We start from the raw sequence: 23,882 nt of genomic DNA on the forward strand, positions 1-23,882 counted from the left end.
TACTCATCAAATCAAGAACTTTAAAAGCATGATGTAATCTTCCCATCGGATTGTCTTTTGTTTGTGTACTGTTTTCTGGCCTCAAAGCCTTTCTGTCCACTATAACTAAGCCAAAATGCCCAAGCCCCATCCGAATTTATAAATTCCATGCCAACATGAAGTACAAAAGCTAGGCAACATAGCTCTGCAATGGAAAAAATAATATGAGTAGGGGCTGCAATTCCAGAGAACAAGCAAGGAGTAGCAATACTTGATATTGGAATTTGGAACAACTAAAACCAATTTGATGTCACATAAAAAATAACAAAGTGGGGTTGTATTACTTACATATTGAAAACATGATGCTCTTTGTTAGCCTCTTGTTCCATATCAATGCTATGTAATACATATTCAACCAGCTGCTTCTTTCATGAGAAAAGAGAAAGTTTGATCAAGTTCAAGCAATTTGATGATGGAACTTCTATCAGTATCAGTGATCCTTTCATGTTGAAGAGATAGCAGGAGAAGGCGGATTAATACTTTCGTACAAGATTGAAGAGCACAACAGCTCTTCCATTCGGCAGCCGCTTCTCTCCTTCCCGTGCCCATTCTCGTCAGCCTCACACCCTTTTCTGTCAGTCTCACGCTGTTTTTCCTCCTCCACTTGCGTTCGGACTGGGCTGCATTGTGCTCCTGGCCAAGGGGTCCATTCTATTTCTTCTATTGATGCTTCTTGCTATCGGATGCTCAATCAACATTCCAGAGCTGCCGAACATCCCTCTGCCAATGAGAACGAAACGTTAGAGGATCTCGTTCCGCACGATGCCGTTCATCCCCTAAATAGGATTGCTTGTAAGGAAAGAGCAGGACAGCAGCCTACAAACAATACAGTAGTAGTATGAGCTCGAGGGCTAGGTCTGAACTGAAGAGATCGATCGACAGCAAAGACAGATTGCGACAAACTGGTCCTTTCTCTGCGTATGGAGGAAATGCCTTTGCACCATCGCCAAGTCGCATACAGTACTCCTTTCGAAACTCGATTGCGTGCTTGTTATGTGCAGCTCTGATTCACCAAATTTGGAAACCCATTAGCTCATTTGTTATGCAAAACAAAAGTTGTACATGGTGTATACTGAAATTGGGGCTGTTTGTAATATTTTGGAGCTCCGAGGGTAAATCTGAAAAGCTGCCATTATATTTTTTTAGAAAAAGGAATTGTCTCCGGCCTCTGCAATCACACACAGCCATATTTTTACACACTTTTCAGCTCACAAGCTGATCACATATAATAGAAAAAAAAGTACGCATGACAGGAAGAAATCAAAAGCAAAGTCTATTATTGCTTCTCCATCCATTTTTAGCAAAGATATCCAAGGCGATGACTTCCAACGCCTTACTTGCTAGACAGATGGTCTCCCTTGTTTCCTCTCGCCACTGTAACAAAGACTAAAATCGCAGCCAATATGCTTCCCTGAAAACAGCCTGCATAAAAGAGGTGAATGGTTTTTCTCAAAAACCACATCTTTTCATGTACACCAAATTGCCCACATGAGAGCTGCAACTCCAACAAAAATTAAACTTCTATAATTCATTCTTATGCCTGTTAACCAATTTCCAAGCATATGCGCTATTGATTTTGGCGGGGTTAACCTAGTAGTTATATTAACAACTCTCCAAATTGTCTTGGCATGTTGACAATAAGAAAAGAGATACTTAATTGTTTCATTACAATCACAAAAGCAACACTTTTGACTTCCAGACTAGTTTCTCTTAGCTAAGTTATCCTTTGTTAAAATAACACCTCGTTGGAGGTATCAAAGGAAATTTTAATTTTTAGAGGGATCTTTAGCTTCTATATAAATTTATTGGTCGGAGAAGCATCCTGGTTTATGAGATATTGATACATAGACCTTATAGTAAAATCACCTTGGCTATGTAAGTCCCAGGTAAAATTGTCCCTCTCTTCAGAAAACTAGTAAGAAGCTATTTTAGCTACAAGGTTATGCCAGATAGTCAGTTTATCCACAATTAGAACTCTTCTAAAAGAGATATTCCATGACATTTGATTCATAACATTTGCCACTATAGTGTGAGGATAATAGACTATATTATATAAGTTAGGAAATTGCTCTTTGAGTGATGTAGAGCCAATCCAAGTGTCCTCCCAAAATCTGGTTTATGACCCATCTTTTATCTTGAAAGTCTCACAGCCTAGAAAATCTTCCCTAACTTTTAACAAACCTTTCTAGAAATACGAGTCTCCGGGTTTGGTTGTAGCCTGAGATAGGCACTTTGAACTCATATGTTTATTTCTAGGTAAAGTTTGCCACATGACATTTTCATTCAGCAATTTAAATAACTATTTACTGAGTAGACATTTATTTATAATCAAGAGGTTTGTTATTCCCAAACCCCTTGATCTTTCGGACGGCACAATATGTCCCATTTGGCTAGGCGGTATTTTTATTTATTATTGTTACCTTGCCAAAAGAATTTGGATCGATAAAAATCCAGTCTTTTCAGGACTCCTTTAAGGATCTCAGAGGACATTATGAACATAGGGAGACTTAAAAGCAGGCATTATATGGCTCTTCCCAACTCAGGAATAGACAGAGAGTGAAGTTCTTGTTCTTGGGAGAGAGCTAGGGTTAGGGAGAGGAGAGGAGAGGTTTAGATCCACCAAATCCATCCAAGAGAAAGTGAAATCCGTGGGGGATTTGGAGCCTCCCCATCATTGTTGGCTCCCACCTCCTGTATTGCTTCTTCATATAGTGGATTGCTCGCCGCCGCCCGTGATTTTTCCCCGCAAGGGGTTTTCATGTAAATCTTGGTGTCTACTCTTGATTTGGTATTTCCCTTGCCATATTTGTTGATTAAGTCACCATCTTACTTGCTATTGATCCATATGTGAAGTGGTTGCTTGTATGGATGAGTTGGTATGAGAGGCTTATGTGTGTTCTTTGATATGTTGATACGAGATGATGGGGATTGATATTCTAGTGAGCTAACTGCTGCAAGTATTTTGTTATTGAATCATTGGACAGCTTGTGGTTTGAAAGTTTGAAGCATAATTGCTGTTTTATTCATGCTCACAAGATGTTTGGTGAAATACTTGTGATAGGTTAGTTTGCTAATTTGATTATTCCGCTCCATTATTACCTCAGTGCTAGTAGTAACAGAGTCTCACAGTATACAGCGAGAACATGTCAATGCCATCCTAAAGTTCATGTCACTTCAGCAGCCAAAAAAAAGTCAAAACGGTCGTGGACGCAAATAACGTGCAGTGCAGGAGTAGGAGGTGACATAATGGTGGAACTGAAAAATACTCCTACCGTCCTACGCTTAGCTTAATTAGCTTAGGTTGGAGAGAGTATAGCACTTAGCACGTCGGCCATCGTCGACGCCTCGACGGCATGCGTCCACCTCAAAAGTTACGTACAGACATACGTGCACGTACAACTTCGGGTATGCTGACGCGGTGACGCCGTATTGTCAGGCGCTGGCTCGCTCACCCTGTGCCCACGCGCATGCGCAGAGCCGTCAACGTGCCGATCCCCGTGCGGCGCGGTTCGGCTTGTACGTTTCCTATCCTCTCTCGCGCCGATCATGGAGTGGCGTTCGCTTGTGTTCTGCTGCGTGTTGCCTAGTGTGAGCGGGGAGTAGGTGGCATGGTTGCGGTGTGTGTGTCGCCTCACGTCTCGCCTCCAGGAAAAAGGTGTCCGGTCGCCGACGTGGCCTATAGCAAAGGAAAGCTTTCTACCAGCTTTCGTGCCGGCGGAAAGGTAACGGCCTCGGCATGATGATCAGATCTACGCGCCGCTGGCCAAGGAAAGAAGCTTCGGCTGCCACGGAGAGAATGATGCCTTGTTTCAGCAACGAGTTGAAAGAAAAGGTACGAGGGCAAAAGGAGTAAACGAACGACCGAGGAGGGGCTATCTCCTGTCTGCACAATCAATCGACACTGATCTACCACCTTGCAGGAGTGCGCCTTCCGTTGGTGGAAATGGAATATTAGCATCTCTCAACAAATCGGGTTCATGCAATCCTAGTGCATGATTTCTCATTGGTAAAGCCGTACCGGCCGTTGCTGGATTGCACGTCGCGCGTACAGAGGCATCCAAAATACACCTAGGTGCTTTTTCAAAGTGGAAACTTTTTTATGAAAGGAAACAGCAAGTATGTTTCTAAAAAAGGATGGATTTTCTCGGGTGCGCGCGGCACTCTTCTCTCAAGATCATGCGATGCCTCTCCGCGGTCGTCGTCGCAGCAGTCGTCGAAACGAAGAGCTCATCCTGTTACCTTACCTGGCTATCGGATCGGGACTAAAAAAAAAAATATCGCCGAGTACTGCAGTACGGCCTGAAGAAAACCAGTGATCCAGTAGACGCGCAGTGTGCTTCGGTAGACTACGACGTCTCACAGATTCCTTTGTGTGCTTGTGAAGGAGGAGAAGCCCGGGAATCGTGAAGCTTGCACAACCATCAAGTTACATGCCCTCCCTTTCGGCTTTGGGTTGCTTGGTACGAACTACAAAGATACATGTGGCTGGCGTCCAGCAACTATGAAATATTCTCACCTGTGAAATGAGGTCTCCGGAATATACTTGCATTGTATAGACAGACTAGGCCTCCTGAATCTCGCTCTGCTGCCACGCTCATCTCGCTGGTGTCAGATAGTATGCAGCGTTGCCCAACGTGGTGGCGACCGGCCAGCCAGCCGCAGTCAGCTGACGCAGATCGCCATTGCCACGGTCAGCTGATGAGGGGGAAGGAGCAAAACGTGACACGGAGCAGAGTTGCCTTTCTGCTGAACCGGGACGCACATCAGAATTCAGAAACCAAGACCGACCATCCCATTCCGCACGCTTCGCTCACGAGTCCATCCATCCATCCATCCATCCATCCCCGTCGTATCCTTTGCTCGAGATCGGAATGGTTCGTAAGTAATCGCCATCGTCACGAGACCATTCCGGAAGCGACTACGAACCGTGAGACGAGAATGCGCAGGTTGATTTTGACTCTGCCCAAGTGGAGCTGGGGATCTGAGATTCCGTCGGAAATTCAGAGCTCACGGCGAGCAACCGATTGAGCATCCCCCGCACAAGACGAGCACAGCGCACGCAATAGAACATCGCGGATTCGACATTCAACAGCTACAGCTTGGATCATCCCATCGAGAAGCATGACGAGAATACAGACGGATCGGAATGAACAGATGACAGGCAACACCACAACAAGTAGAGAACTGCTTCTTCAATGGATTAAAGAGCAAGCACTTGTTCCTGCGGATAGACTACTACAGAATCGGATTACAGATGACCTTGTCCATAAACGATCGAGCACGCAGCAGCAGCTAGCAGTACAACCAGTACACCACGCACTTGTTGAAGGAGGGGGACGAACAACAGCGACGGCATGCTTCTCCGATCCGATCCGACTCGACAGATCGACAGACCTATCCGGTGTAGATGTGGACGTGGAGCGCGAGCGTGAGGATGGTGAAGGCCGCGAAGAAGATGAGGGTGTGGACGAAGATGGCCTTGCCGTTGGTGTGGAAGCCGCCGAAGTCGACGTGGCGGTGGGTGCCCGGGAGCTCGCACAGCAGGCCCGGCGACAGCAGCACGAACAGCACCACGCCCACCACCACGGGGCCCCAGTCCGCCATCGATCCGCCCCCTGCCGATCCGATCCGAGCAACAGCTAGCACCGAGAGGGGAGAGGGAGGTCGGGGAGCGGGGCCTGAGTTTTGTGCGTGACTGCTGGTGGAGGAGAGTGGAGTGTCTGGTGTGGAGCTTCGGGGAGAAGAAGAAGGGGAAAGCGGCCGTGCGGGGAAGGAGCGTCACGCACACGATTTGCAGTGTTGGCACGATTCGATGCCGCCGCGGCGAGAGAGAAATCTCAGATCAGGTCGGCTCCACCGCCCACCGACGGACGGTGAAGCCACCAGCCGGCATGTACCGAGGATGGAATTGGGAAGAGGACAACGGTCGCCCTGGCCAACCTGTCAAGAGCCCGACTCGTTTCCTGAGCCTAACGTTGCGGGCGGCGGAATCACGTGCGCGCCGGGCGCCGCTCGTGCTCGAGCCTCGAGCGCTGCTGCAGGAGGAGCCGTTGGAGGGAGCAGAGCACCTGCCCGTTCCTGCCTTGCTCTGCTCTCGCTCCGCAGCCAGGTTACAGTGACGGCCTGGAAAAGAAAACCGGGTTGGGAGTCTGCCTTATATTTTTTTTACCTGCACGATGCGATCCAACATTCCAACGATCATTACATATTTATATGATGTATCGCCCAAATCCAAACGTCAAATCTTAATCCTAGCCATTACGATTCTACGATGCCTCATCTGAGAATCTCCGCCAAATCTCGGTTGCAGCAGACAGCATAGCATTTGCCAGTTCCTGTGGAGCTCTGCTCTCGCTATGCAGCCTAAAACTGAACCTCATATCCTAACCTTAGTCATTACGATGCCTCATCAGAGCATCGTCGCCAGAGCAGGGGACAGTAGGATTGCATTCACAATCTCGGTTGCAGAAGCAAATGCACAAAGCCAGGTGACCGTGCTCTCCATACCATAAGCATTCTTCTATAGTGCATAAACTGAACTCAAATAAAATAATAAAATGAAACTTCATACTGTGCTACGTAAATTCGTGTAGCTATATACCGTATGGTTACAACAACAGCCAAGAAAAACAACTGGTACCAAGATGAGGAAACGGCGATTACTGAAGGGGAACAGACAGAGCAAGGGTCATCGATCAGTAGATGTAGTAACGTGTTCATTACTCATCAGACAGGGAATTGTAACCTGTCCTGATCTTTTTCAGCTTGTTGACCACCTCGTTCATCGGAATCCTGATGTCAGGCGACTCACTGGAGCACAGCAAGCCCAGCTCCACCATTGACACCATGCATCTGTCCAGCGTGTTAGTAGAGGTGGAGCCAGCATTGGAGCATGTACCCATGGCACCGAAACCATATGCTTTCTCCTCTTGCAGCAGGACAGGGTCGATAACCTCAGCAATCCGAGTTGGAAATGCATCCAGAACCCACTGCCTCAGGCTTCGCTCTCCAACGAACTTGGGGTCTGTAGGCCTCTTCCCGGTGAAGACCTCGAGCAACATGATCCCGTAGCTGAATACGTCGCTCTTTCGTGATGCTTTTCCTATTGACCCATACTCTGAACACAATATTAGCCAAATACTTCACACCAATGACATGAATTATATATGTGTAACGGTAACAAACAGACATAGGCAAGTACCTGGAGCCATGTAGCCGATTGTCCCTGGCATGCTCGCAGATATAACGGAGGTTTCATCCCCTAGCAACATTTTTGCAATACCAAAATCTGCGAGATGCCCGATGAACTCCTCATCAAGCAGGACATTGCTCGGTTTCAAGTCGCAATGCAAGATCACATCAGAGTGATGGTGATGTAGGTATTCCAGTGCCATTGCCACGTCCAAAATTATGTCTAGCCTCTTTAGAAACCCCAAGTTTGGCCTGCCTCCTGAGTGCAAAAGTGTTTCTAGGCTCCCATTGCACATGTATTGAAGAACCAATGCTTTGAAATCAGGATTGGAATAAGTGCTAATTATCCTCACCAAGTTGCGGTGTCTAGCCATGCGCAATGCTTGGCACTCAACGTCGAAGCTCTTAGAGGCCCGCTCAGATTCCAGGTTAAGGACTTTAATTGCAACCATTAATCCATCACTCAGTTGGCCCTTGAAAACTTTCCCAAAGCCCCCAACACCGATAAGGTTCTCCCCACTGAAATTTCTAGTAGCACGAATGATCTCATGGTATGATACAAACATGATGTTGACAGCATCAGCCATCATAGGGGGCTGAGTAGATCCCTCCTTTGGTGTCTTAAATTTTGCTTTGAAGATTAGTGACAAGAAAATGGTGGCAATAACAAATGCCATGATACTAGGAAGAACATATTTCAGGATATGGAATTTCGTCGAGCGAGAGTATCTTGCACATGGTGAGAATCCTAGATGCGGTAGACCACAAAGAGCTACATTCCCCATCAAAGAGTCAAGAGTAATATTTGAGAAAATACCACCTGTTGGTATCTGACCTTCGAGCTTGTTAAATGAAAAGTTCAAGTCCCTAAGGTACGTGAGTCTGGCCAAGGAATTCGGTATTGTTCCAGAAAGAGAGTTGTCAGACAAATCTAGTGTCACTAGGCTAGCTAACTTGCTAAGTGAGTCTGGTATCGAATCTTGAAACATATTATGTGAAAGGTTGAGGTAGGTTAGCATTTGGAGTTGACCTAGAGATGTAGGAATGGCCCCTGATAGATGATTTGTTGACAGATCTACCTGATCTATTACTTTCACGCTGCCGATGCCAATTGGTAGCATACCACTTAGAGAGTTACGAGACAAGTTAAGGTGGATTAGATTTTCAAGGTGCCACAAGCTATTTGGTATGGAAGAAGATAGGTTGTTTTGAGATAGGGTCAATCTCTGTAGATTGCTGAGATTACCTATTCCGTCAGGTATTGGTCCAATGAATTTGTTAGTGTCCAAATGCAATTCAACCAGACTCCTTAGCATGCCAACTTCAGTCGGGATCACCCCTACCATGAGATTGTTTTGGAGGTTTAGGCTCTGGAGATTCTCCATTAGCATGATTTCCCAGGGAATCGTTTGGCTTAGTTGGTTACCAGAGAGAAATATTGAGATGAGACCACTTATATTTGCCATCATAGCTGGCAGGCTACCAGAGATTTGATTGTCATGCGCATACAATTTCTGTAATTTGTTTGAAAAATTCCCCACGCCATCGGGGATGCTACCCATGAAAGAGTTCATTGCTATGTCTAGTACTTGAAGGTTCATGCATTTAGAAAGAGCACCCAAGAAATGAAGCCCTCCTCCAAGGTTATTTCCTTCAACATTAAAAAATCGAAGAAATCTGAGATGACCAAATGTTTCAGGTATGGTGCCATCCAATTGGTTGTGAGATAAATCCAATGTATCGATCATGGACAAGTTGCCAAGTGAAGCAGGAATAGAGCCGGTTAGTCGGTTTTCTGCAAGATTTAACCATGAGAGTTGTCTTAGTTGTCCTAACTCTGCTGGGATCCCTCCACTTAGGTTGGACTGGAGAACTATCAGTTGATTCAGGCGAGTAAGATTGCTCATTCCGGTGGGGATTGACCCTACAAGTTCGTTGCCCCCCAATGAAACAAAATCAAGCTGTGACAATGTTGGTAGCCATGCTGGGATGAAGTCATCAAAGAAATTGATGTACATAGAAAGTTTTTGAAGAAATCTACACGTGGAGAGGCCTGACGGGATCTTTCCACTAAACTTATTCCCGGAGATTGAAAATATTTGCAACATTGGTAGATTGAAGGTGTCATTGTCAGGGATACTGCCTTTGAGTTCATTGTTATTTGCTAGGACCAGGTCTTGAAGCGTAGATTTGTTAAAGATGGCGGGCGGCACTAGACCAGACAATCGGTTAGCATGCAAGAAAAGATTTTTGAGCCCAGACAGAGACCCAACACTCGCTGGCATCGGACCCGAGAGGCTATTGTCTCCCAGGTTGATCATGCTTAGATAAGGTGTGTTGTTAAACATGCTATAAGCTATCGGCCCGCTCAAGTAATTGTCATCAAGGCGGATGTACCTCAGATCATGCAAATTTTGCAACTCCGGAGGGATCTCACCTGATAGCTCATTGTGGTGCAGATCAAGAAGCCGGAGGCTCGTGAGATTCCCTATGGTAGCAGGAATGGAACCTGACAAGCTGTTCTGGTGGAGATTGAGATACCGGAGACGACGTAGGCGGCCGAGGGCTGGCGGGATCAGGCCGGTGAGGCTAGCGTTGGTGAGGTTGAGGACGGTGAGGAAGGAGAGGTTACCGATGCTTGGAGCAATCTCCCCTTGAAGCGGCACGTCGGGCAGCACCAGGGCCGTGACGCGCCCCGGGTGGCGCCGGCTGCACGACACGCCGAGCCAGCCGCACACGGAGGCGCTGCCCGTCCAGTTCTTGCGGAGCACGCTGAGCTGGTCGGAGAGCTCGGCCTTGAAGGCAAGGAGCGCCGCGTGGTCGGTGCCGTTGCTAGGAGAGGCGGCAAGCGCGGGGGAGGCAGACGCTGCGAGTAGTGCCACCGCTAGCAGAGCGGCGAGCATGTGTTTGAAGGGCATGGCGACGTATGCTTTGGGCTGCAAGCCTTCAACTGCAACTGCAACTGCGCCTTGGGTCCTTCATATGCCTCGTCTCATTTGAGCTGTCGACCGGTGAAGACGGTGCTTGTTGCATTACTCGTCAACGTTGAGATGGACTGGCGCTAGGATACATTATCTGTCCCTTGGAAACTTCAACATTGATATCACAGATGTATTTATATATGCAGCAGGGTCGGCACCTGCACACTGCACTGACCAGATCAACTGGGCTCAATTTTAGCCATTTTCACAGTGTAGAGGTAGTTCTTAATTCTGATCCTCTATATTGTTTTTTTATTAGTAACTAGATGTGCAAAATAATACTGTTGACTAAATTTTTAGTAACCTCGCACTTGCACTTATGATGTTTGGTGCCTTGTAAATCAGTTACCTTGTCTCGCTAACACTCAGTTTAACATCAGATGAACTAGCACACATTATTGAGCATTGCTTCGTTGTTTGTGCTTCATTGGTCTACAAAGCTTACGTAAACTATTGTGTTGCATGTACAAATTAGTTCAACCTAAAAGTTTAAGTTGATGGGGAAAGACGGACAATTCATTTAATACCTTAACACCCCCTCACTTGCAGACTCTGCTAGCTGCATATGTGGAAATTGGAGTGGCTTTCAATAATTTTAAACTCGAGACTTCTGACCCTGATACCATAATAAGTTGCATGCACCGATCGGTTCAACTCAAAAGCTTAAACTATCAGGGGAATATGAGTATTCACTTATAGTTCCACACAAACCAAGAATCAATCACCTAGATTGCTACCTTATCTTCACGACTTGTCTAAAATAAAAGAACCTTCACAATTTAAATGCAGTCAGTCTTCAATTGTCTAAAGTCTAAACGCCTTCCTCCGAAATTTTTTTCATTGAACAGCACAAAATCTAAGTTGTAATTCCAATTAGAAGTTCCGATAACAGGATAACTCACAAGTCCTTAACAACATATGAATGTAGCAGCTGTTTAGTCAAAGATTAGATTTTATTTTCACGTGACCTCTGAACTGTAAGAGCTTCATGCAAGTATGCAACATAAGGAAAAAAATTCTTAACACGAACAACAGAGCACATAACATTGAATTGGGCAGACAGCATTTCAAGGCTGACAGTGTTGATGAGCAAAACACTCTTTGAATTTCTGCGAACTAGGAATGAAGCGCCATCTCATATCCTACATACGGGAAATATTTGTTCATAAGTGCAAAGCCTTTTGCTGAATCAGAAAATTGCATTCATTCATTAAATTGTTGTAGCAGGGCTGCAAGATAAGACAGAAAGAACTTTGATGCCATGACAAGCCACTAGATCCTCCTGTCAGGCGTCCATTGTCCAAACTTCATCATCTGAAAGTTTTGCATTTAACAGCACAAAAGCTTAGTTGTAGTTGCAACTATGAGTTCCCGGAACGTTGGCAACGAGGAACGGGAACGTGGGACATGGAACGCCATTTTAAGAAACTATGGTATGGATGGAGTACAACTCTTTAGCATGTTCCAACGGGAGATGGAACACGTACCAAGTATGATTGGAACGATGTTCCCGGAACGAACATGTTCCAGATTATTTGAGTCGATATCACTAGAGCGAAAAGAAGTAACACACGTTCATTATCAAATCCCAGCTAGATGGCAGTCTAGATATGGTTACTAAATTACTAGAATAAGGAGTCTTTGGAGGCTTGGACATGGAGCTTTGATTTGTTGGACTGCAAGTGTTGCCGTAGTATTCTTTCCATCTTCTCTTGCTGTTCATGTTCCAGCTGCAACGGATCACGTTCCTCCAGCTTTTGGGACGATGTTCTCGGTCATCCCTGTTCCTCATTCCGGGACGAAGTTCCTGGAACGTGGAATGTTGCCACGTTCTACGTTCGAGGCTGCTAAGGGTTGGATACATCATCATCCCCACAGTCTTAACCATTTGAATCTAGCAAACCAATTCTTCGAAGGACTTTTGTAGTTACTTAACCTCTGAACTACAAGAGGCTTCCTACAACAAAAAAAAGGGGCTAACCACCAACAATAATACAAACACACAGTAGTGTAATCCAAGCAGTTTGAGAGAATTTTGGAGACATCCTACAACAAAAGAATTGCTAACCATGAACAAAATAGCACATTATAGCTCACAAGAATTTTGGTAGCTATGACAGTCCAAATTAGGCGAATGACAATTGATAGATAAAACACACACCAATTTCTGCAAACTGCAAATAGTAGCACAATGTCACTAGCTTAAAGAGGTGAGGTATTTGCAGGGCAAAGCCTTTTGTTTTTGTTAAACCAGGAAATTGCATTCATTCGTTAAATTTTTTTACAAGGGCTACAAGATAAGATAAGAGTAACTTTGATGCAATGATAAGCCATAAGCATCATCGCATATAAGTATAAAGCACACAACATTTGTTTTAGATAAATTTCCTAATTGTCCTTTCTAGAAGTTGCAATCATCGCCGTCCATATTGTTTGAATAGAGATCCCAATCTCCAAACATCTGCTCATGTGCTTCAAAACAAATGTTCATAGTCAACCTCCACGAATCCTTTGGAGGTGTACTTGCAGTGGACCCAAAGGCTGGAATTTCGTGAACTTCTCTTCATCCTCATAGCAATAGCGGTCACATGCATAAAGGAGCACCATGGAGTCATCGTTCCACTCCTTTGATGATGATAGCAGCGACAGGTTGTGACACTTCACACAAAACTCAGCATAGACAGGTTCATTCGACTGGGCAAGGTTCTAGTCAACCTCCTCCTATGGCAGCCACTTCATTTGTTTTGCTCAAGACTCATCTCCTTTGTCATCGGCAACCATATGCACCGCCACCCCTTTCACCCTCGGAATAGTTGATCCTTTTGCTGGCGCAATCATTCAGCAAACACTCCTCGCTGATGAAATTAAAGGTTCCACCTTTATTTTTCTTGAAGGGACCTTCTGTTGACACTTGACATTGGCCATTGGTTGATATAAACTCTCCTCGCCTCGCTGAGAGATTTGGTGGGGATTTTGCAGGACTGGAGTATTACATCCATGAGGCATTTGCGACCTAGCTGCATCTTTCAACTTTTTATTTAGAGATATGGATGAAGAAGCAAACCCTTTTACATTTGTTTGCGTTCCATCGAATCAGAACGGATACAACCAATTGGGCCACAAAACAGTTTCCATGATGCTTCTTTTGATGCTTAGGTTTAGGAATATGTGATTTCAATTGGCTGACTATTATTACAAAAATATTTCCAATGGTTCCTTTTCCCAGTTTAATCCCACAACATAAAGGTTCTGTGTCCTTACAGCATAAGACATGTGTAACGTATACTAGCTGCCAATCGAAGGTAAATTAGCCTCTTGATATGCAAAAAAGTCTCTTCGTCCTTGCCATCGAAAGAAATATTAACATGTCAAGTAGTTTTAATTTAGCACAACTAACATCAATTCATTATTTCGTAACATTATCATTTTTACAACAGTACAGTTTAAAAATACCAGACATTTGCAATTCTATATATTTAAACAAGTGGTTGCTCAACAGGAGACAATCAACAACACTAAAAACATATATGGATCTATTGAAATTGTCCAACAACCCATGCTCCAGCCCGAGCTAATAATTTTGAGATATATAAGTATCATAAATTCACAAAAAATAGGGCATATACTTATTGTCAAAATTGATTACCTCACACACTCTCATTTATTAAATATTCTAACACGGTAGTTATCTTTATCCGATTGTGATAGGCTTTATTTTTTTGAGAAGGTAGACTTTAGTTAGCAATTAATCTGTACACTTTTTCATCCACATTAATAGTTTTTTTTCAGTTTGCAACCCATATCCATATGTGTGTTTGGCATGTTTAATCAAACTTTTATTTTGAGCTATGTGTTTAAATATAAATTGGTATTCGCATCGCTTCTTGCATTCATATATACATCGTCTACGTGGATACATGCATAAATTAAGCTAGTGTATTCATATTGACAATGGTGGAAATAGGTAATTTAGAATCATATATTAGTGTACTTTGGATTTTTTTTATAATCACAGCTCATAGATATGGATTTACGGGTCACTTTAGTTTATTTCTAATAATGACAAATGTGAGCAATTTAGATGCAAATTTAAAGGATTACTTTAAATGATCTTTGTAATGACAAGGGTGGGAAATTTTTATGCATATTAAGGGGGTTACTTTACATTATTTTTGATAATAACAAACCCGTGTACCTGCACAAGCTGCCAATTTTAAAATATAAGTGAATACTTCTATGTCCACAGATTTAATATATTCAGTCGGTTCAAATTCTGTCCATAAATATAAGGATACGGCACACTAATTCCCTAACAAATCTCACTAATTACATGTGTAACATGCCATTTACTCTAGAGGTTTGTGCCAATCAGAACATGTCCACTGAGCTTTAATGCGAGGTATATGCGTGTTTTCCTATATGACAAACAGTCCTATAAAAAACACGGAATCACTTATATTTGTGGATGGTGGGAGTAGTTGGAGTAGTGGAATAATTGAATTAATCAACTTAATATTCAAGATGTAGTATTAGAAGGAAAACACTTCACGCATGTCCCATTTGTTGTACAGCTCTGATTCTACCGTTTGTTTAATAGAAGTGAACCGCCCAAACTTCAATAATATGCTTATGGATAGGAAAACGTTGTCTGAAATATTAGAAACATATATACCTTGTATACTGTTTGTGTACATACATATGTCCAAAAAACATATGGTATACGAGATTAGACATGCCATAATTACGTGACATAAATGTTAAGATCCAAATAAAATGCTCCATCAACTCCTATCTATTCCTTAACTTCTTCGTCGATACCTTACGTAAGTGTTGCTATTTACGTTCATCTTTTGAAGACCCTGATTCTATTTGCCAATCAAGCAATCACATTTATCTATCTTTATTCATGTACTTTACTTAGCAATTACCCTATACAGTTCGTTTGCATTTATATTTTTTTCATTTTGCATTCACACCTTCATATGTGTTTGGCATATGTTTAATTGAACCTTTAGTTTGATCTATGTGTTTAACATGAAAATCGGTATTTGCATACATGCATACGTGGTCTACATGGTAACACACATTATGCATGCATACTCTAATAAGTTAGGATTTTCTATATTAATAGTAATAGAAATAAGTAATTTAGAATCATATATTAGTATACTTTGAGTTTTTTTTACAATGATAGATGTAGGAAATTTATATGCGTATTTAGGGGTTACTTGAGGTTACTTTTAATAATGGTAGATGTGGGTAATTTACATGTAAATTTAAGAGGTTACTTTAGATTATTATTTACTGGCATAGGTGGGTAATTTAGATAGAGTATGAGATTAATTTATGTTATTAATTTCATAATTGTAGAGGTGGGAAACTTAGATATAGATTTAGGGATTACTTTGGACTATTTTTAAATCAAATTAGTTGGTAACCTTTTTATAAAACATAATAGATCTACTGACTATTATTATCAATCATGATTTTAGTCTACTGAATTAATAGCCAAATATTTCTGATTTTTTGTAAGAATTCATAGTATTTATCCTTTTCTCTAGCTTTTGATGTCCTTTTCCAGTTACTAGGTCACAACTCACAACATGGCTCATCATATCATTTTCCACCCTTCAAAGAAAAATCTATCGTTTTCCCCTCTGGACACAGTTCTAGACCTAAGCATGTGTCTCAGGAGCCACCAATAGATATATGTATGAAGATTGATATATATGTCCCTTAATTTTGTATCTAAGTCTCATTTGAATGCAAAGAAAAGACCTAGAAGACCACATCAGTCACGCACGCACACACGCATCACATTTTGGTTTGACAAAATCAATCTACACTACCTTGTACGTGTACTTTGAATACCATATGACCTTTTTAATACCATTTTACTTCATTAAAGGATTAATACTTGTCTACCGTATTACATTTTTGTCAATACATGTTCCTTGGTTGAAGAAATAGAATGCCAATCAATCTACTATACTCAGGAGGAAGAAGAGATACAGTGGAGATGATGAGGGTAAGTTCTGATCTCTGGATAATTGATCAATGTCTTTTCTATTGCTCTCTTCTCCTTTTGTATGTTTCTTCCATTGGCCATAACCAGGGCCACTTTAGGAAGCACGGTCCATGACGCCCTCCAACTATATCTACCATCCCTAACATTCTCCCCTCGACTTTCCACCGACGCGCTTGGGAGGGGCTTGCAGCCACCATGGCGGAGAGGGAAAGCCGTGCAACGGCCACAGTGTCTTGGCGTTGTTCCAAGGTAGTCGCCCATCACCGGTTGCTTCATGACTGCGGGGGCGGGAAGTCGGGGACGAGTTGCTGGACTCACGCATCACCGGTGGCGTGTAGTGTCGGGCTGCTGCAACAAGGAGGCAGACCAAGTTGCAGAGTCACCTTCAGTGCTTCCTCCAAGGCTGTGCTCCCCGACGCCAATGTTGCATGGAACCCCACCTTCTTCACCTGCGCCTCCCTCTACTCCTCCCTCCGCCTGTCCCCGACGCTCGCTGCTCACCGCTCGCGGAGGAGCCATGGTATCCTTGCCGGCACCGCGAAAGACGCACATAAAGGCCTGGATTGGTTCTTTTAAAATAAGCACCCGTCACATTGAATGTTTAGATACTAATTAGGAGTATTAAACGTAGACTATTTACAAAACCGATTACATAAGTGGAGGCTAAACGGCGAGACGAATCTATTAAGCCTAATTAGTCCATGATTTGACAATGTGTTGCTACAGTAAACATTTGCTAATGATGGATTAATTAAGCTTAATAGGTTCGTTTCGCTGTTTAGCCTCCACTTATGTAATGGGTTTTGTAAATAGCCTACGTTTAATACTTCCAATTAGTATCTAAACATTGATGTGACACTTGCTTAAAAATAAGCAAAGAGAACCAAACGCCCCAAAGAAGAAGACATGCGGCGCAAGCGCTGCACAGCTCCCCTGCACCCGTGTGTGACCTCCCACACTGTAGAGTGTACCCGCTAACGCCCAACAGCCAGAGTAGGTATCAACATGGAGTCATGGACAACGCCCGGCAGCTGCTCGAGGAAATGCCTCCAAGGTAAGGTGCTCACTGAATTGTTATTTTTTTTTTCAGATTTAGCAACTAATGTACACTACGCGGAGATCTCAGATAAGTCTGCTCCGTCCATATTCGCAGTGCAGGTCTTCATGAATCCCCTTACAAATTGCCATGGATTTGGGTGAGGAGCTCTCTGGTGAGTTTATTTTTGGTTCTGCGACCTTCGCTGTTGTCCATTCGATCCCTTTACATCTTGGATCCCTAAATCTCGAATTGCCCTGTACAAATTGTTGCAGCTCACCTGTTTGCATGTTCTCCATCGATCTGTTCACGGTCTTTATCTGACATATGCCATCAGATCCTAATATTTATAGAGTTCTTTTACGGCGCACAATAATTCCACTGGACAAAAAACACACGGAAAACTTACTAAAGACTGATGGATCCGCATAGCGCGCACAGTAACTTTGTGACTAACCGCTGCGTTCTTGAGATTTTACAGAGCAAGGTTAATCAGACGTCGTCGTCGTAGGGGAAGGAGGTGGCGCCTAGCCACTCGTCGCCGTAGGGTCTGTCAGACTTGCATCACCACTCACCAGAGACAGCAGAGTTCGTCAACCTGTCAGGCAAACTCCCGAAGATTTCCAAATACTCTGGCGCGTCCCCGGCCAGAGGAGTCATGGAGGAGGTGGACATGCACGCGGTTGCTCGGCATGGCTCCTCCCCTCCATGGTGTACGCTGGATGGATTACGACGGCGCCGGCTGCATCCAAGTTTGCAGATTGATTATTGATTGCAATTCGCCGGCACCGCGCAGTCGCAGCTGCCCGCTGCCGCCGCCATCGCCGCTGGTCCCCCGCGTGCGAGAAGGAAACAAGATAAAGAATAGGATAATTAAGAAAGTTTCAAGGATGCTATTTTACATATTTTCAAACATACTCCTATACTACCTATACTACTCATGCAGACTACCTTTACTACAATTTAAGATTTTAGTAGTATATAATTAATCTCGACTGTCGGATCCTTACATACGAGTCCTTTTCGAATAGCAGTATAAGGTAGTATTGTGTACCGTAAAAGACCTCTATTTATATTTCAAATGATTTTTAATGTATAGACCTCATATAACCCTTGGCTTCATGAGGTATATGGCATTGTAAAATTTCAGTATGGACAATGGTATATACAACGTGCCATTGATCTTGTACTGAAGTCAAGGCTAGGTGGTGGTCAAACCACTAAGCACATATGCTAGGTAAGATAACTGCTTTTGCATATGGAATTATATCAAATTATGTGTGAAAATTCCTGAAAGATAATAATATTAGCTATTACATTAATAAGTGTTATGATCATAATATTAACCATATGCTCTGATTGTAATTAGCACATCATGTTTTCTCCACGTGCATTATTTTTCTGTTTGTCAGGTCTGAAATTTTAACTTAATTTCTATTTTGTGTGAGGAACACGGAAAATATAGGTAACCAAGACTAATTGTCAACGCTCTCCTAATCAATAGCTGTACTGTGCTCATGTGATGGTTAAAGCAAACATCCCAATTGGAAGTTGGAACAGGCAGTTAAATATCTGGTTTTGAAAATTTGTTAATGAAAACGTAGAGTTCAATGGCAAACTGTGTTTGATCTGAATCAAACCTGTATGTCAGTAGTGCATCCATTTTTTTTTTCATGTAGCCACTTAGTTTACAGTGAAATCCAGCTCTGCATTCTTACTTGGCATAGAATTTTGACTGGGCATGTGCTGCCATTGGCATTTTCAAGATCAGCCCATTTTGTCGAATGAAAGAATATTAGGGTGCATAATTTTACACAAAGAATCATGGATCTCACTTTTTCATGTCTATCCTTTAGATATAAACTGGTATGCTCTGCAAAGGCACCATTCTGCAAGTTATGGAACTATTTCTTCTTGACTTACTTCTAAACACTATAGTTATCTCAGAGATGTTGAGTGAAAGGGTCCTTAGAACGTTGGAGAGATGTAAGGCATTTATTATGTATCATCCACATCAGATTATGGAAATATAATTTTATATATCTACTGTTGCAAGAATTGGCAGGAGAATGTATTTGATTCGAAATTGGGAATGGATGGAAGTAAATGAATTGACATTTCTTGCTGATCGTTGATACGATTGAAGAAGTATTATCTATTGTTGTTGCACAAAAGCAGATCCTGTATGATGATTTCGAAATGTAATTTAATAAACTTATTTGTAGCAAATGAGCATCCCAAGAAATGGTGTTTGATGAATATAAGAGGGCATTAAGATTCACTGCTTGCTTGCTATTATGGTGTGTCCCAGATGTTTTTTGCTATTTTTTTTTGGAAAAAGTCCAAATAATTACTCTCTTCAAGTATAGCGAAAGTCCAGGTAGCCTCTAAACTATGTTTTTGTTCAATACCCCCTAAACTATGCTATTTGGTTCTACTTACCCCTAATACAATTTGTCATTTTTGTTTCTCCATACACAAGTTGAATTTTAATTTGAGACTTTGCAGGGCGGTAGTGGACATCATAATCTATATTAAAATATACTGTATGAATTTTACAACATTATTTTTTATATAATTTGCACCTCAAGGATAAATTTATTATCAAATATCCTACCCTATCGAAATAATGATAAAAAATCATGATATATTTTTTAATATGTCTTATAATATCCGCTATCATCTTGTAAAATTTGAACTTAAGATTCCACTTGTGCATAGAGAAACAAAAAAGATAAATTGTGTTAAGGGGTAAATTGGACCGAATGGTATAGTTTAGGGGGTAAATTGAACCAATAAATATTTTAGGGGGTTATCCAGACTTTGGTTATACTATAACGGGGAGTAAGTTAGACTTTTTCCTATTTTGTTTATGCACAGCTGAAATTTTCAATCACCCACCAACTTTATTTCCATATATACTAACACTAAACTAGGTGATATATAATTCATCAAATCTTATTCTGATGAGCTTCTTTTCTGCTTACAGCTGACACTGGGCTGCTGGTGTAAGCTTCCTAACGTATGTGCCATGTTTGATAATACGATTTTTGAACCATATGTTTTCCATGTTCATTTTTTAGGTTTAATTTATATGGAAATCATTATGTCATGGTTACTTGATCCCTAACCAATGCGATGTTTAGATATGTATTTGCAAATTTTTAGAATATGTTTTATTTGCTTAATATATACTCTCTCCATCCCAAATCACTATTCGTTTTGGCTTTTCTAGGTGCATAACTTTTAAAATGCACCTAGATATATACTATGCATAGATACATAGCAAAAGTTATGTATCTAAAAAGCCAAAACAAATAGTATTTTGGGACGGAGGGAGTAGTAGCCAATCCTATATCCTAAATGCTATTAGGACCTCTCCTGCAAGATCATTTTTCACATATGGAATCTGAGTGATTTCATGTTGTCTATACAAATGCCATCCATTGATTTAGTTATAACTTAGAATAGATATTTAGAGAATTATTGTGTAATAGTTTGTGACAAATTTCTTATATTATTGAAAGAAATACCAGATAATTTTTTATAAGTACAGAGTCTACGAAGTTGAATACGTATTTTGGAGAAGATTCAATTACCTTTCACATGCTCTTGCTAGCAGCAAATAAGGTTTTTTGTTATGTGCTAATTAACTATTTGGATAGAGGATGTCCCCTCTTATATTGTAATAAATAGGTTTAATCTTGACCTTACTTATTGAGGCCCCATTTGGTAGGGCTTCTTGAGGGGCTCCTCGAGCGGCTTCTCCCGAAGTCTTGCCAGACGGATGAAATCAAAACGGCTTTGCCGAAGAAGCCCCGCGATTTTCGGTGATATGAGCTAGAAAAGAGAGGAGGAGCCAAAAAAACTGGCTCCCCGCACCTCCTCTTCCTCGTTTCCCCACTTGCCCTTGTGAGGAGGGCCCGCGGGTGGAGCTCAGTGGAGGCGGCCGACAAGGACCGCAGGAGGCGCGGCAGGATGTGGGGGCGGGCTGGCAGTGGGAGGCATGGCGGCGCAGTGGCGGAAGGCCGGGAGCCGGAGGTGGGTGACGGAACCGAAGATGGCTAGAGGTGGAGGTGGCCGGCGAGGACCGCGGGAGGCGGGGGTGGGCATTGCGATGGGAGACCGGGATGCGTGGCAGCGGGGGCTGGAGGTGAGCCGGTGGTAGGAGGCCGGGAGGCACAAACAAGCTAGCGGCAGGAGGCGGGAGCCGAGGTGGCGTCCGAGTGCGGGAGATTGGATAGGGAAGAGAGAGAATGGGAGAGAAGAAGTCCGGATAATGAAGGAAAAATTAGGGAAGGAAGAGAAAAGAAAGAAGGAAAAGGAAAAGGAAAAGGAAAAGGAAAAGGAAAGGGTATTATGGGCATTTCATCTTATCTATCCATTTTAAATTACATGGAACAACCATTTTGCCAAACGGTTTTCTAACTAGATAAGCCAAAGCCAAAAAAAACCACTCCACTAGAGAAGCCACAGCCGAAGCTGTTTCAACCTCAACCACAACCACAACCCTACCAAACAAGCCCTGAATTTAGACAATGCTTAAGTTTACCAAGGTTGTTAATATGTCCCGTACTAAATATCATTGAAATTTTGAATGAGTGCTGCAACATTATTGGTCTTGAAGCATTTATATCCAAGTCACTAATAGATGTTGATCATGAATGTCTTCAAGAATCTGTTTCCAAATCAGTTCCTATGGATATGAGTGTGAGCTAGGTGCATAACAAATTTTGGTCCATTGAACCCTTGCTTCACAAGGTATATATCATATATGATACTGGTTGATAGTCTTGGTGACAGCGTGCCATTGATTTTACTTCCAAAATTGAGGTGCTCATTCCCTGTGTCAGATTATATCGAGTTATGTGTGAAATTTACTTGAAGATGAAGTAATAATTCGTGTTACGTTTGAGATCATATCTACATGGTCTGAAACAAATCGTGTCTTCCTTTTCCTTCTGCATCATTCTTTTTCTGTGTATTCATGCTGCAAATAGAGCATGGTGAATTATTAGTGTCCTTTTGAGGATAAAGTATTTGACATGTGATCTACAGGGTGATGGTTTTGCTTTTGTGGTTCTGTTATAAATTTTGTGTAGCTTGGTTGTGTAATCTCAGTAGTGCATAGCAAATGAGCTGTGTGAGTGATTATTCTGTTTTCTTTTTAGGAGGAGCTGTGCAAGTTTTCATGGACCAAAGTCACAGAAGTGACAAATGTATATTGTATCAAATTTCTAGTATAACTTTTTATGATTTGCTTTGGTGAGATGATTACTGATTAGAGTCCAGATGGCAAGACAGCCGATCATTATTTTTTGGGGGAAAATGCATGTGCAGTTCCTAACTTGTTCGGGGTGTCCATAAACTTTCAAACTGCAGATTCGGGTGCTGAACTTTTCAAAGTGTGTTATCTAGGTCCCAAACTATCACAAGGTCATCCAAAATCCGACGTGGCATCCGTGGCTGCCACCTCTATTCATCTCTCCGTCAAACACTCAAACATGCATGCTTCACCACAAGCCTGTGAGCCAGAGCTGTCAGCCAAAGAGCAGAGCACCGTGCCAGCGAGCTGGCCTTGCGCGCCGATTCCATCGACTTCTTCCCCGCTGCCATCTCCTCCTCAAACATCAAGTTCATGAGGAGGCGTTCGTGGCTTCATGCAGCTCGTTCGGGAACGACGAGCATGAGGAGGCGTTCGTGGCTTCATGCAGCTCGTTCTGGAGCTCGAGACATGGAGGTCGCCCGCCCCGGTTCTCGGCTTCTCGCCGCGCAGGTCACGAGGGACGAGGCCTGCGGACAGGGCCCACGCCGTGGCGGTCGCGATGTCGATCCGGCACGCGCGCGGCGGCAAACGGCCACACGTTCTGGCAGTTCCTGGGGCGCAGTCGACAGCCGGCGTTTGAACAAGCGGACAAGCGGGCATTCGGCACCTCAAGTATGCCAAGATGGCCTGCGCCGTACTGAGCGAGGTAGCGCTGGCGCTGCCCCCCGGCAGTTCTACTTGTCCTGGATGAATCTCGTCAAGTAGCTAGTTTTTGAACAATTATTGAACCACCGTCTCGTCTGATCTGAACAATTGATCGAACATGGGAGGTAGAAAGGAGATGATAGGTCCAGGTCCATCGATGGGCGCAAGAAATCGAGCTCCCGCCGTCCCGCGCGCGCGGGCACGCACAGGGCTTGGTCGGCCTGCCCAGCCATCTTCTCCATACACGCACAACGGCCATGGGCCATGGCCGCCGGCGCCGCCTCTTACTAAGCTCGCCGAGCACCCAGCCACCACCTGCGCGTTTCTCCTCGGTTTCCTCACCTCCTACGTCACACTCTGACTCGACCTCGACGCCTTCCTTGGGGCCGCCCTGAACCACGAAAGCTTCCGCTGGCCCCGTACCCGCCACGCACACACGCTCCTCACAGCGTCCATCTTCGCCGGCACCATGCTCTCGGCTGTCGCGGCGATATGCGACACGCTATGGTTGTGGAGCGGCCGGAGCCGCACGGCGCCGTTTTCCGGTGGCCGCTCTGCTTTCCTCCCAAGTCCCAGTCGTCGGTCGTCAGTCAGCGAAGTCCGAAGAGAGAGAGGATAAAAGAGAAGGGAGGAGGT

At 43.4% G+C, this 23,882-nt stretch overlaps 2 protein-coding genes across 2 annotated transcripts; both read right to left on the reverse strand.

Annotated features, from left to right (window-relative positions):
- Window positions 1-5,216: 5,216 nt before the first annotated feature.
- On the reverse strand, window positions 5,217-5,949 carry LOC140222457 (uncharacterized). The gene has a single exon (XM_072293108.1). The coding sequence runs from the start codon at window positions 5,641-5,643 to the stop codon at window positions 5,434-5,436; it is 210 nt and encodes a 69-aa protein (XP_072149209.1). The 5' UTR covers window positions 5,644-5,949; the 3' UTR covers window positions 5,217-5,433.
- Window positions 5,950-6,589: 640 nt separating this feature from the next.
- Window positions 6,590-10,267, reverse strand: LOC117864752 (uncharacterized). The gene is made up of 2 exons (XM_034748855.2): window positions 7,241-10,267; window positions 6,590-7,156 (listed from the first exon to the last, which is right to left on the reverse strand). The coding sequence occupies exons 1-2, from the start codon at window positions 10,146-10,148 to the stop codon at window positions 6,759-6,761; spliced, it is 3,306 nt and encodes a 1,101-aa protein (XP_034604746.1). The 5' UTR covers window positions 10,149-10,267; the 3' UTR covers window positions 6,590-6,758.
- Between the last annotated feature and the right edge of the window lie 13,615 nt (window positions 10,268-23,882).

Source organism: Setaria viridis, chromosome 1, assembly GCF_005286985.2.
Source record: "Setaria viridis chromosome 1, Setaria_viridis_v4.0, whole genome shotgun sequence".
NCBI lineage: Eukaryota > Viridiplantae > Streptophyta > Magnoliopsida > Poales > Poaceae > Setaria > Setaria viridis.